Source organism: Lissotriton helveticus, chromosome 7 (assembly GCF_964261635.1).
Source record: "Lissotriton helveticus chromosome 7, aLisHel1.1, whole genome shotgun sequence".
Taxonomy (NCBI): domain Eukaryota; kingdom Metazoa; phylum Chordata; class Amphibia; order Caudata; family Salamandridae; genus Lissotriton; species Lissotriton helveticus.
The window spans coordinates 34,158,612-34,172,153 of NC_136068.1; the positions used below are offsets into that span (position 1 = coordinate 34,158,612).

General features: G+C 48.9%; 1 protein-coding gene across 3 annotated transcripts in view; it reads right to left on the bottom strand.

Annotated features, from left to right (window-relative positions):
- The window catches only part of MEGF8 (multiple EGF like domains 8), a 298,122-nt gene that overhangs the window by 144,783 nt on the left and 139,797 nt on the right, over nucleotides 1–13,542 (bottom strand). For all 3 annotated transcript variants that reach the window (XM_078651316.1, XM_078651317.1, XM_078651315.1), the window contains exons 23-24: nucleotides 11,152–11,362; nucleotides 439–661 (exon numbers count right to left, since the gene is read on the bottom strand). In XM_078651316.1, coding sequence (XP_078507442.1) covers nucleotides 439–661; nucleotides 11,152–11,362 — 434 coding nt within the window. The remainder of the gene's footprint in view (nucleotides 1–438; nucleotides 662–11,151; nucleotides 11,363–13,542) is intronic.

The following is a 13,542-nucleotide window of genomic DNA, read 5'->3' on the forward strand; positions in this document are numbered from 1 at the left end:
TTACACCCAGTCGTAGTGGGGCCAGGTACCATTGCCCCACTTACATTCATCATGCAACTTGCCAACCATCAGCATCTGCCCAGCTTACACGATCCAGCCACGATGCTCTCCAGCATCTTTCTTACACCCAAAAGGCACAAGATTTGTTCCTACTTCGTTGATCACACTTGTACTCACCAGGCAGGTAGCACCCCATCCCTGCCCTTCGTATACTCATCCGATAGATGCCCACCACCTTCCTTTATCATCAGAGGAATGAGAACACTCGTCCCACTGCCTGCTAATACTCACCAGGCCCTGTATACATTAACCAGTCAGGATAAGTCCTCAACCTGCAGCCCTGTTTGCACTCATGAGAGAGGAGGTCCTACATCTGCCATGCTTACACTCACCCGGAGGCCTGTACACTCGCAAGCCTGTCCACCTCATTACACTCACCAGGCAGGGTGAAGTGATGTTCGGCTGCACAGTCAGGCTGATGCTAGGACAGGACATCTCCGTATCGCAGGGCTCCATGGTGTCCGAGGTGGAGAGCACCCAGACGCAGTAGGACAGCCCCGATCCAGGAACGCCGCTGGCCCTCAGGGAGCCCAGAGCAGATGATGAGATGTTGGTGAGGAGGGAACGACCGTCACATTCCCTGTAACAAGTTCCTTCATTTCTGAAGTTGCACAGAGAGGAAAAAGAAACACCAGAGAAGAGGGTATTAGAATAAGAGAGGCAGCATCTGAGAGGTGAACTGGAGTAAGAAGCTTCGGCAAGATCCTAAAGGAGCCTGGTCTGTAAAAGACCCGTGCTCAGAAGATGAGCAAACAGCACCCTGGCAGAGGACCTTGGAAAGAGCTGGGAGTGCCCTGGGGCAGGTAGCTGGGAGTGTCCCCGGGGAGGTAGCTGGGAGCGCCCCCGGGGAGGCAGCTGGGAGCGCCCCCGGGGAGGCAGCTGGGAGCGCCCCCGGGGAGGCAGCTGGGAGCGCCCCCGGGGAGGCAGCTGGGAGCGTCCCCGGGGAGGCAGCTGGGAGCGTCCCCGGGGAGGCAGCTGGGAGCGCCCCCGGGGAGGCAGCTGGGAGCGCCCCCGGGGAGGCAGCTGGGAGCGCCCCCGGGGAGGCAGCTGGGAGCGTCCCCGGGGAGGCAGCTGGGAGCGTCCCCAGGGAGGCAGCTGGGAGCGCCCCCGGGGAGGCAGCTGGGAGCGCCCCCGGGGAGGCAGCTGGGAGCGCCCCCGGGGAGGCAGCTGGGAGCGTCCCCGGGGAGGCAGCTGGGAGCGTCCCCGGGGAGGCAGCTGGGAGCGCCCCCGGGGAGGCAGCTTGGAGTGCCCCCGGGGAGGCAGCTGGGAGCGTTTGGGGATATAGATGGGAGCGTTTGGGGATATAGATGGGAGCGTTTGGGGAGGTAGCTGGGAGTGTCCCGGAGAGGTAGCAGGACAGGTAGGTGAAAGTACCCCAAGGAGGTAGACAGAGGTGCCCCAGGGAGCTAGCTGGAGCGGTCCCAGGAAGGCAGATGAAAGGGCCCCAGGGAGGAAGCATGAAGCTGTTGAAGTCTGAGTGAGTGAGGCTGTTCCACTTATGGTTAAAATGTTTACTTCCCAACCAGGATACCAGAGTTATAATCCTGACTGCCAATTTCAATATATGTGGCGGTCCTGGATAAACCCCTTAATCTGCTGATATCCGAATTACTTTTTTGAAAATTGGGAGTGATTATAAACCTGACCAACTACTGTATCAAGCGTTGTACAAGGGTTCAAATATTCCCTTCCGTACATTATAAAGATATTGCAAGTCAGAGAGGAGTTCACTAGTGGACCAGGCCAACCCTCTCAAACTACAAACACAACATAAGTAAATAATAACTACCACTACAAGCATGCTGAGCTTTAAGTAACATTAGATAGCACATCTCTGAAAATGTTGAGCACATTAAACCATAGATGCTAAGAATATCCAATATGAGGGTATCTAGCACAAGACTCTGTATTGTAGAGTGGAGGTCAGAACCTGTGGGGGCCAGTTGCTGTGAGCAGCAAGTGGCTGGGGTAGCTAACAAAGGTGGCAAGCCTTTGAAGCTTCCCGTCTTTGGACCGTTCCCATCCTGGGGGAGGAGGCTTGGCACCTCGACCCAGGATGGGGATTGTGTCAGGACCAGAGAGCAGCAGGCTCTCAACCCAGGGGTCCAGAAACATGCCTGGCGGTGGCAGGTGGCGAGCAGCCACTCAGCCAGGACACTAGAGTTAGGTCAATTTTCAGGGAGCAGCACTAAGATGTCCTCGGAGTGCATTTTCATTAATTCCCACACTGGCATCAGTGTGGGTTTAATGTGCAGAGAAGTTTGATACCAAACTTCCTAGTTTTCAGTAAAAGTATTACGGTGCTGTGGACTTAGTAATGACAAACTCCCAGCACCATATACTCCTAATGGCATTACTGAACTTACAATGTCTAAGAATTGGCTTAGACACTGTAGGTGCACAGGGCGCATGCACCTGTACCCTCACCACTGGCATAGGGCACCCAGCTTGAGGGGTGGCTGACCTATGCCAGGGCAGTGGGTTGTAGGCAGGGCACACAGGGGCGTGTGCCATGTCGACTCTTCACTTTGCTCTGCACCAAAACACGCAGCCTGCAAAGGCAGTGCATGGGTGTAACGGTACAGGGCCTGTAAGGGTGGCACAATAACTGCTGCAGCCCTTCGAGGCCTTACCTGGTCACAGTTCCCTTGGTACCTGTGGTACTATTTACCAGTGACTGACCTGTGGCCAAAGAGTGCCAATTAGGTTTATTTTCAATGCAGCCTAGGGAAAGAACATAGGCCCTGGGTACCTGTCTGGGAGGAACTCAGGGCACACTCAGTCAAAGTACTTCAGCAGTTTAGCAAAAAGTGGGGGCAACCATGCACAAAGAGGGCACTTTCTTACACATCAGCAGTGTGCAACGATGGGTTGATTAATCCTGTGCCTATCCCACTGCACACAGCCCATGGTCTGCACAATGGCGTTTGGCCACCGTGTGGTTTAGGACCTTTGTAATTTTGTAAAACATTTTTGGGGGTACCAGTCTCACATGGTTACCTCACTGGGTACAGCAGGCCTCGAAAAGTCTACTCGCCAATGTGCAATGGCGAGTCAGATTTTATCAGGTCAAGCTATTTTTAGCACCTTCTGGTCTGTTCTGACAAGTGAACTTAAGCTGGAAAACAACAGGTGTTCAGTTCATTCAGAAAGTGAATGAATAAATACATCTTTAAATCCTGTTTTTATATTGGCACATTTGCTGTCTGTTCAAGGGCAAAGGTTAAATATCAGTTTTTCTACCAATTGTTGCTTATCCTAATCTGGAAAATGGTGTTTATTTCTCTCCTATTGCAGTTGGAGGTTTTTGTCAAGTGAGCTGTCTCACAATCATCAAACAAAAGGCTGTAAGAGATCAGGTTTTTTTTTTCTAGCACAACATTTAAACAGCTTATAAAGGAATAGTACAAATATTTCAAGATATATCAGGAATTACAAAGGAACTTTTTGGGGATTCAGAAGTGTGATGCAAACAAAGATTTAAAAAGGAGAAAAACAAATAAGAAAACTTTATTTGGTGATGTGCAAATGACATATTTGCAGAAACTTGATTTTCAAACAATGTACACTATATAGTTTTATTATTAAAACCACGTCAGTGAAAACGTTTTGGGCCATTTCAATGGAAAATCTACTGACTGCGAATAAGTGTGCTACCACTTCATGATTCAGGTATGTCTTTATTAAAGGTGATAGTTTATAAACATGATTTGAGAAACATTATCTCAATAGTTTCAACAATTACGGTTATTAGAGATGTATTTTTTACACATTTGCTCGGCAATGTTTTAGCCCTCATGAAACCGCACACATTATTCTAGGTCGAAATATCGTCAACACTATGTAAATGTAAATGTAAATGTAAATGTAGTATACTTGTAAAGCGCACAGCTGCCCCAGCAACGGGGCGTCCCGGCGCTGTATAACTCTGGGGAACCCGTCCTGGCTTTCCCTGTGGGATGGTCCCTTGCTGGGAGTCCCCAAGGTGGAGCCAGGCATCCCCGGAATTGGTGGGGCCGTTGTGGAGATTAGGCAAGCTAATGCCCAGAGTTGCCGAGTGGAACCCCTGATTAGAGTAAGCACCGAAGCGAGAATTATCGAGTCCGCTGACCAAGGTCCACGACCCTGCCGCGTGGGGAATTGAACCCTGGTCCCGGGCTGACATCTGCTCTCAGGCCTGCTGCCTCTAACCAGTGAGCCACACTACTCCACTATGACATTCACTACTCCATACCTATTGCTAGGCAGAGCTCAGAGTTGTGATCCTTGCTATATTCAGGCTCTTTGTATATTCTGTGTGTTTTTTGCATACACACATTTATTTATTCGCACCATGTCTCACTTTGGTGTGATCACTTTCTTTGCACTATTTGGCTATGTTTTTAATGTCATTTTCTGTAATCTTTAACACTTAATTAGGGCATTTTGCATACAAGAAAGGTTAGCTCATTCAGCTTGTTTAAGGAATATGCTACTTACCAGTATACATCTGTTCTTGGCATGTAGGGCTGCTGACATTCATATCTATAGCATAGATCGCCGCCTAGTGTTGGATCCGGATGATTGCAGTTTGTTGTCCTGGAAGAGTCTTCGAAGTATCACGAGATAGGTGGCTCCTCCCCTGGACTACAGTGCGCATGGGCATCCTTTCCATGCTCAGATTGTTTTTCGCCATTGTGGCAGAGGTAGAGATAGGAAAGTAAGAGATGGCCATGCCAGAGACAATGCTGCAGCTGCTACAGGCACCGGGGAGGAGGGCGGGCGATAGGAATGTCAGCAGCCCTACATGCCAAGAACAAATGCATACTGGTAAGTAGCATATTCCGTTCGAGGCATGTGGGCTGCTGAATTCATAGCTGTGCATAGACTGTATAGCAGTATCTCCTCTAGCGGTGGCCACCTGTGCCAGCTGCAGCAGTTTGGAAAAGAGTTTTGAGGACAGCCTGTCCTACAGAAGCTTGCTGTTTTGCTTGCACGTCTACACAGTTGTGTTTAGTGAAAGTGTGTATGGTGGACCATGTGGCTGCCTTACAGATGTCTTCGAGGGGAATATTCCCTAGGAAAGCCATGGATGGCCCCATTTTCCGTGTAGAGTGTGCTGTAGGGGGGGCGGTTAAAGTGTGTTTAGCTTTTAGATAACATATTTGAATGCACTTAACTATCCATCTGGCTATTCCTGACTTTGAAATAGGATTTCCTTTGTGTTGTGGTGCAAAGGCAACAAACAGTTGTTTTGTTTTCCTGAATGATTTTGTCCTGTCCACATAGTAAAGTAGAGCTCTTTTTACATCTAGTGTGTGTGTAGGGCTCTCTCAGCTACGGATTGTGGATTCTGAAAGAATACTGGCAGTTCTATTGCTTGATTAATATGGAAGTTGGATACGATTTTAGGCATGAATTTAGGGTTTGTTATAAGAACCACCCTGTTAGCATGTACCTGCATGAAGGGTTCTTGAATTGTCAGTGCTTGCAATTCGCTCACTCTTCGGAGTGAGGTGATGGCAACTAAGAATGCGACCTTCCACGTTAGGAATTGCAATTCGCATGAGTGTAGAGGTTCGAAAGGAGGTCCCATGAGTCTGGTAAGCACTATATTTAGATTCCAGACTGGGGAAGGAGGGTGTCTTGGAGGGATCACTCTTTTTAAGCCCTCCATAAATGCTTTAATTGCTGGTACCCTGAACAGCGAAAGGTGTTGCCTGTTCTGAAGGTATGCGGCTATAGCAGCGAGGTGTAGTCGAATGGAAGAGTATGCTAAGTTACATCTTTGTAAGTGCAGCAGGTAGCATATAATGTTCTGAATGGAAGCGTCTAATGGGTTGACTTGGTTATTGTTGCAGTAAATAACAAATCTTTTCCATTTTGCTGCATAGCACGCTCGTGTGGTTGGTTTCCTTGCCTCCCTAATGATGTTCATGCATTCCGGGGGCAAGTTAAGGTAACCGAACTCTAAGACCTCAGGAGCCAGATCGCTAGGTTCAGTTGATTGGGATCTGGGTGTCTTATTTCTCCATGGTTCTGAGTTAGAAGATGTGGAGCAAGGCATAGTTTTTGATGAGGAACTACTGACAGTTCTAGGAACATTGTGTACCATGGTTGTCTCGCCCATGTGGGAGCAACCAGGATTAGGGTGAGTGAGTGTTGTCGCAGTTTGCGTGCCACCAGCAGGATTAACGGTGCTGGGGGAAAAGCGTACGCAAATCTGCCTGCCAGTTCATCCATATCGCATTGCCCAGTGACAACGGATGTGGGAACCTGGCGGCAAAGTACTGGCATTTGGAGTTTTCTTTTGTGGCGAAGAGGTCTACCTCTGGGTGACCCCATTCCTGGAAGAATGGTTGGAGAACTTGGGGGTGAATCTCCCATTCGTGTATTTGTTGGCTGTGCCTGCTGAGCAGGTCGGCAATCTGATTGTCCTTCCCTGGGAGGTGTTCTGCGAGGAGAAAGATGTTCTTTGGAATTGCCCACTTCCATATGCTCTGCGCCAGATGGGACAGCTGTGGGGAGTGGGTTCCTCCCTGTTTCTGGATATAGTACATTGTGGTCATGTTGTCCGTCCGGATCAACACCGTCTTGTTGTACACGTATTTTTGAAAGGCTTTTAGGGCTAGGAAGATTGCTAGCAACTATAGTTGGTTGATATGCAGCCTTCTTTGTTTGTTTGTCCAGAGCCCTTGTACTGTGTACTGAAGGAGATGGGCTCCCCAGCCTGACAGTGATGCGTTCGCTGTTAGTACTAGTTGTGGAACTGGCTCTTGAACAGTCGCCCTTGTGAAAGGTTTTGTGGGTTCCACCACTGCAGAGATTTGTGTGTGCGAGTGTCAACCAACACTAGGTCTTTTAGTTGTCCATCGAACCTGGTTCCATTGCCGTGCTAGGCATTCCTGTAACGGGCGCATTTGAAGTCTGGCATGGGGACACTGAATATGCAGGAGGCCATCATGCCTATGAGCTGCATGAAAACTTGGGCTGGCAGGGAGTGCTGTGGCAGGAATTTGCGGATGAGTATCTGCATGCTGGCTATCCTTGCTGTGTTTGGATACGCCTTTGCCACTGAGGTGTTTATAGTGGCTCCCAGGTATTGTTGTATGTGGGAAGGTTGCAGATGCGATTTTGTGTAGTTGATTGAAAAGCCTAGGCTGTGTAGCAACTGGATAGTGTGGGACGTGTGTGCTGCACACTCTTGGTACGATTTTGCTTGTATTAGCCAATCGTCCAGATAAGGGTACACATGGACGTTTTGCCTCCTGAGATGTGCTGCAACTGTCGCTAAGCATTTTGTAAAGACTCTTGGAGCCGTGGTAACCCCGAAGGGAAGGACCTTGAATTGATAGTGCTGCCCTTCTATTGTGAATCTGAGGTATTTTCTGTGGGCTGGATGGACGGGTATGTGGAAGTACGCATCCTTGAGGAGCAGTGTTGCTAGGAAGTCTCCCTGTTGTAGCCACTGGAGCACTTGCTGTAGTGTGATCATATGGAAGTGCTCTGAGAGTATGTATTGATTTAGGGGTCTGAGGTCCAATATTGGCCTGAGGGAGCCGTCCTTCTTGGGAATAAGGAAGTATAGGGAGTATACTCCTGTCCCTTGCTGGAGGAAAGGGACTGGCTCTATGGCCCCCTTTTCCAGCATGCTTTTGACCTCCTGTTGAAGTAGGGTGATGTGTTCTATGGACATAGGACGGTGTCTGGGAGATATGTTTGGTGGCGTAGAAGTCAGTTCTAGACAATAACCAGACTGGATAATTTCTCTTACCCACCTGTCTGTGGTGATTGTGTGCCAGACAGGTAGGAATTGTTGTAGTCTGCCTCCGACTGGTGTTAAGTGTTCCAGAGGCAGCGTAAGGAAGTCACTGTTTTGTGGTGGCGGAGGCTCTGGTGTTCTTGCCTCCCCGCCCCCATCCCTTAGGATTGTTACCTCTGTAACCACCTCTGTTGGTGTTCTTTGTGAAGGAACCTTGTGTGTTACCCTTGTAGGAGGTAGATGTTTGTGAAGCATTTCCTCGTGTGTTTGCTCTGTATGAGGAGCGCCGAAAGGAGCCCCTCTGTTGCAAAAAATGCAGTGCACCCATAGATGTTGCTGTTTCTGTGTCCGTTTTCATTTTGTCCAAGATGGTGTCAACCGCAGGACCAAATAAAAAAATCTGGGTTAACAGGTTGGTTGAGAATGGTGGACTGGACTTCATTCTTGAAACCTGAAACCCGCAGCCATGCATGTCTGCGTAGTAAGACGCTAGTGTTAATCGACCTGGCTGCGGTGTCTGCAGCGTCCAGCGCACATTTAATGGAGGCATTGGAGATGAATTTTCCCTCCTGAATAAGATCATTTGCTTGTGCTTTAAACAGCTCGGGCAAATGTAGCATAAGGCTCTTGAGCTGATCGTAATGTGCCCTATCGTAACGAGCCAGTAGTGCCTGTGTGTTCGCAATTCTCCAAGAGTTGGATGCCTGTGTCGCTACCCTCTTGCCCGATGCCTCTAGGATTTTGGACTCCTTATCAGGGGGAGGTGCTTCCCCTGTAGTCTGAGAGTTTGCTCTTTCGTGCGTTAGCAACAACTAGGGAGTCTAGTTGCAGCTGGCCTTTGATATAGGTGGGGTCTGTAGGAGCCGGTCTATACTTTTTTTCTATTCTGGGATTGATTACCCGTGCCCTGGCCGTGTCCTTGAAGATGTCAGGTGCATGTTTTAGAACTCCCTTCAACATTGGAAGTGTTTTGACACTTCTCTGGAGTAGTAAAAGTGTCAAAGAGGAAGTCCTCTTCTACAGGGTCACTGTGCATGTCCACGTTGTGGAATTTCGCTGCCCTGTCTATGAGTTGGTTAAATACTACTGTGTCATCGGTGGGCGATGGTTTAGTAGGATAACTGGGCACATCAGGGATAGGATGTGTATCATAAGGATCTGTTGGCTCCTCCCAAGGTTCCTCTTGATCTGGGTCTTGAGGAAAGTCATATAGGGGCTGTGGTTCATACCCTGTGTCACCCTCATCGTCATCGTGGTTAGAAGGTGAGGTAGGGGCAAGTGATGTGGAGGGCATATTAGGTGGAAAAGGGAGTGAGGGCCTAGTGGGAGAAGTGCCAAAGTCCTTTTTCTTCAGTGGGATAGGTGAATCAGGAGCAAAGTCCAAAGGTCTCTCCTTCCTATGCAGGATGGTAAATTTACCAGTGTCTGGGTTAATGTAAATCTTGGCTTGGTGCTGGGATGGATCTGGGTGGAATAGTTCTTCCTCTACAGTCCTGGGTTTAGGTTTGGACCTTTTCGGGTCGACAGAAGCAGGTTTGTCGACGACCTTTAGTGTTTTGCTTGATTTGTTCGGCTCGGACCCCGATTTGGGCTCGACTCATTGTTTCGGGTCGACGGGAACTTTCGGGTCGACACGTTGTTAGAGCTCCGTAGGCTTTTTTGGGTGAGTGTCTTTCACCGGATCGATGGTCTTTTTTGGATCGACCGGTGTTTTTGGAGCGGTTAATTTCTGGTCGACAGGTTTGTCCGGCTTTGATACGGCACTGGATGCCGGGTCGACGGTCTTTGGAACCGCAGGCTTGGTCGAGACGGCGACCTTCCTTGGTTCGGCGCTCTTCGGCTGCGCTCCCTTGCTCGGCCGATTTTTTGGGGTCGACGGCTTTTGGCTGAGCGGCCTTTGCGGGATCGACAAGTCTTTTTCGGCTCGACGCTCTTTGGCTGTACAGCCTTTTTTGGATCGACGCCCTTCGGGTCGTGACCTTTTTTGGCTCTGGAACTTTTTTCGGGGCAACATTACTAGGCCCTGGGGGTGTCTGAAGGTTTCGGTTTTGTTTTCGGAGCCGAGCCTGAAGGCGGGGCTGTTGAAAATCTTTTTATGATCTTGGCTAAGGCCTGTTAGCGATGCCTCGACCGGAATCTTTGGTGAGGGGTCAATAGGTGTCGGGGGAAGTGTACTCACAATTTGGCCAGACGGGAGTTCGTCGTCGGAGTAGTCCTCGACTGTGACGATCTCTAGGTCAGAGTCTGGAGCGTCCGGTAGGTCCTGTTCATCATCAAAGATGTTGTCGGGTTCCGCTGCCTGTCGCTGCATTTCTTGCCTAGTAGCCCGTCGGATCCCTATGTTTTTTTTCGACCGGAACTGGGCGCAGGCCGGGCAGGTTTCTTCCCTATGGTCTGGGGAAAGGCACTTGTTGCATACTGAGTGTCTGTCAGTATGGGGGAACTTTGAGTTGCATTGTGGGCACCTTTTGAAGGGGCTTCTTTCCATCGACGGACGGCTCACGTGGCGTCGAAAAGGCCCAACGGCCCGCGTCAACGACCGATTCGAGATGGAAGGTTGGATCAAGTAGAGAGGTACCGAACGAGAACAATACCGCTGAAGTCGAAGGCCTTTTGGCCTTTAGAAAAGTTTTATTTTGATTCAGAGTTGGAGTATAGGAGTTTGCATCCGAACCAAATGGCGGAAAAAAACAATCTGAGCATGGAAAGGATGCCCATGCGCACTGTAGTCCAGGGGAGGAGTCACCTATCTCGTGATACTTTGAAGACTCTCCCAGGACAACAAACTGCAATCATCCGGACCCAACACTAGGCGGCGATCTATGCACAGATATGAATTCAGCAGCCCACATGCCTCGAACACATTGTTGTTTTTTTATAGCATGGGTAATGGCAAACATTTTTCCCTGTGGCTGAAAAGTATGGTCTGTGGTGTGACAGAGGGCCGCACTGATGCCTGCAGGATGGGTCTGGGGCTTTGAGGGCGGTTGTAAGGTGGGCGCAAGGCCAGCGAATCATGTACATGGTCATGCAAGTCATGCAGGTATTTTGAGGGTTTAGTTCCATCCTGCCCTCTAAATTAAGCCTCTAGTCTCAAGAAGAGCCATAGATTTGACAATACTGTGTTATGCTGTATCTGAGGCAATCTGAACCAGATATAGAGGTGTGTGTAGAGAAAATAAAATAATGATTGTTGCTGAAGACAAAGACAGGCATGTTGATGAAGATGGGGAATGGAGACTTGAGAGACAGAGCGAGACAGACAACCGAGACAAGGATAATAGGAGAGTGGGAGCCCTTGTGACAGATTGGGGCTCCTTAGGGAGAAGCCCGAGCTGGGGTTCACTCACCTGGGATCCCCATAGTAGCCAGGAATGCATCGGTCGCAGTGCTCCCCTTCAGTGTTGTCCGTGCAGTAGCAGACCCCGGAGTCCACATCACAAAAACCCAATGACGCCAAGCCATGCCCATTGCAGGCGCACTGCTGGCACCCACCCTTCACTGTGGCATTGCCAAAGCTCCCCGGCTGGCAGAACTGGCACCGCTCCCCCATTGTCCAATCTGTAAAGAGAGATGAATGAAGGAGGGATGAAATCAGACATCTTAGACAATGAATGTCCCGTCCGCATCCCCCAGAGCCTTCTGCCGGTCATCAGCCCTAACCTTCATCAGGTCTTCGACGCCTCTCTGACCTCTGGAGCGCTGTTCGATGTGATAAAAAGGATGTGATCATGTCTTAAGTTAACAATCATGAGCACAACACATTTGATTTTTCACAACGATATCCTGTTGCCAGTCTCTGCCAACAATATGGAAAAGCACCCAGCTAGAGGGCTTACCAGTTCTCTCAGATTACATGGCCTCCTGGAGGAGAGACAGCAGGCTTTCACCCTGGTCATAGCGAGGTATCCCTGCTAGTGACGTCACAGACAACTTCCTACAGTCAGGATTAGGGTGAGGTGCTGGGCCTGTTGCTGCATCTATCTGCGTCCAAGGACTGAACGAAGATATACCTTGGGCAGAACTCATCAACTAACTCTTTCCTTTTCTTACCCCATTCCCTGTTCATACGTCAGTGTATCCAGATGACATTAATAAGGGTGATGTGTACAACTATGACATTCAATATATGTCTATGATCTCATACCAAATTCTCCTCTCGTTATCACTGTCCATTGATCAAGACATACATCCCAGAACATACATGAGGTAGGACCAGTCTTGATTTCAGTGCCTGGCCACTTTTTCCACCGCTCTATTTGGGCCGCCACTGTTACTTCAAGGTCACCTAATTGATAGGCTTAATCTGTACTAATGATTTGATTGAGACAACATTCTCATCACCACCCAAGCTCCTCCCCACCCAAGCCCCTCCCTACCCATACCAATCTGCCAGCCAGCACTCATTTCCCCGCGCGCCTCAACGGTGGCCAAATCGCGTCTTTAGTCACTCTAAGATGGATGCGCAATCGATCTAATATGGTCAACCAAACCCAGACTAGTACTGTAACCGCCGCCATTTCCATTTACATCTGCACGGCTGTTACACCTACTTTCCACCACTCAGCACCAACAAAGGCTAGGCATTTCTCACTTCCCCGCGCTCCACTTCTGTGCCATTTGACGATATGGATAATACCTTTCCTTTTAGTAGCCAATGCCAGAGCGCGTCTTTAGTCCCTCTAAGATGACCACATACATGCTCCAAATATGGACAACCGAGGCCATACTAGCGTTTTAACAGCCGTCACTTGCGTTATTAGGCTGACAGCGGCTACTCCCACTTTCCTCCACTCAGTTCCCGTATTTATACCGGCCACCATCGAACCCTTCGTTCTCCGGTGAACAAGCGACTGAGGGCCGGTATAAATGCGATTCAGGAGGAGGTCAATGTCAGTCCAATTTACCCTGCTGGCATTTCCTTCCCTGATGTTCAGGAATGATATCCTTACACTCCGACCACCTAGACAATGTAGGCTAATTTCCTCTTCATATTTCCCGTGTTACTCCTGTTCTTCCTTGCACACGGTAACCTTTTGAGACATTTGTTCCTGCCGCGGAGGCATCCCCGGATAATTTTTGGGGTAAGGTCTGGTCTCTATTGTCACGTGTGCTGTGCATGCTCTTGGGCACCCAGAGTTTGTGAAGGGTGATAATACCGCTACATTATTGCACCACCGTAATACATTACTGCTAGAATTTAACGCACGTTCTGTGCTACAATCATGTAAGGAATGCTAATACAGTTAACACATTTATGATTAACCTGAGATACAATCTGTTTTCGGATCGCTATTTGCACACTCTGATTAAGGTTTTTTTTCCATTTATCTTTCGCTCGCTCTCTCTCTCTCTCTCTCTCTCTTTAGGTTGGATCTAAACCCAAGAGTGATCACTAATGATTGGGTTCAGATATACCCTGACCACTTACCTAATTCAGGTCATAATAACAGGGTGTATTGTGTGTCTCTCACAAACCCCTGTTCCTTGTTTTTCTGTTCACCTAATTCTCTCCTGTTCCTGATGAAACACCAAAGGATCCATCAGGGACCGACAAGGAGTGAAACATGTCGACCTGATTACTAATCTACATCACCACTCATGTTATTGCAAAAATGAATGAACCCCTCTTATTAAAGAAAGACACACAAGTTCTGTTTTTCCCTGTTTTTAACTATACCGTACGGACCCCAGAATAAACTTTCCCTAGGGTACTGTCACAGTATTTTTAACTCACTTGC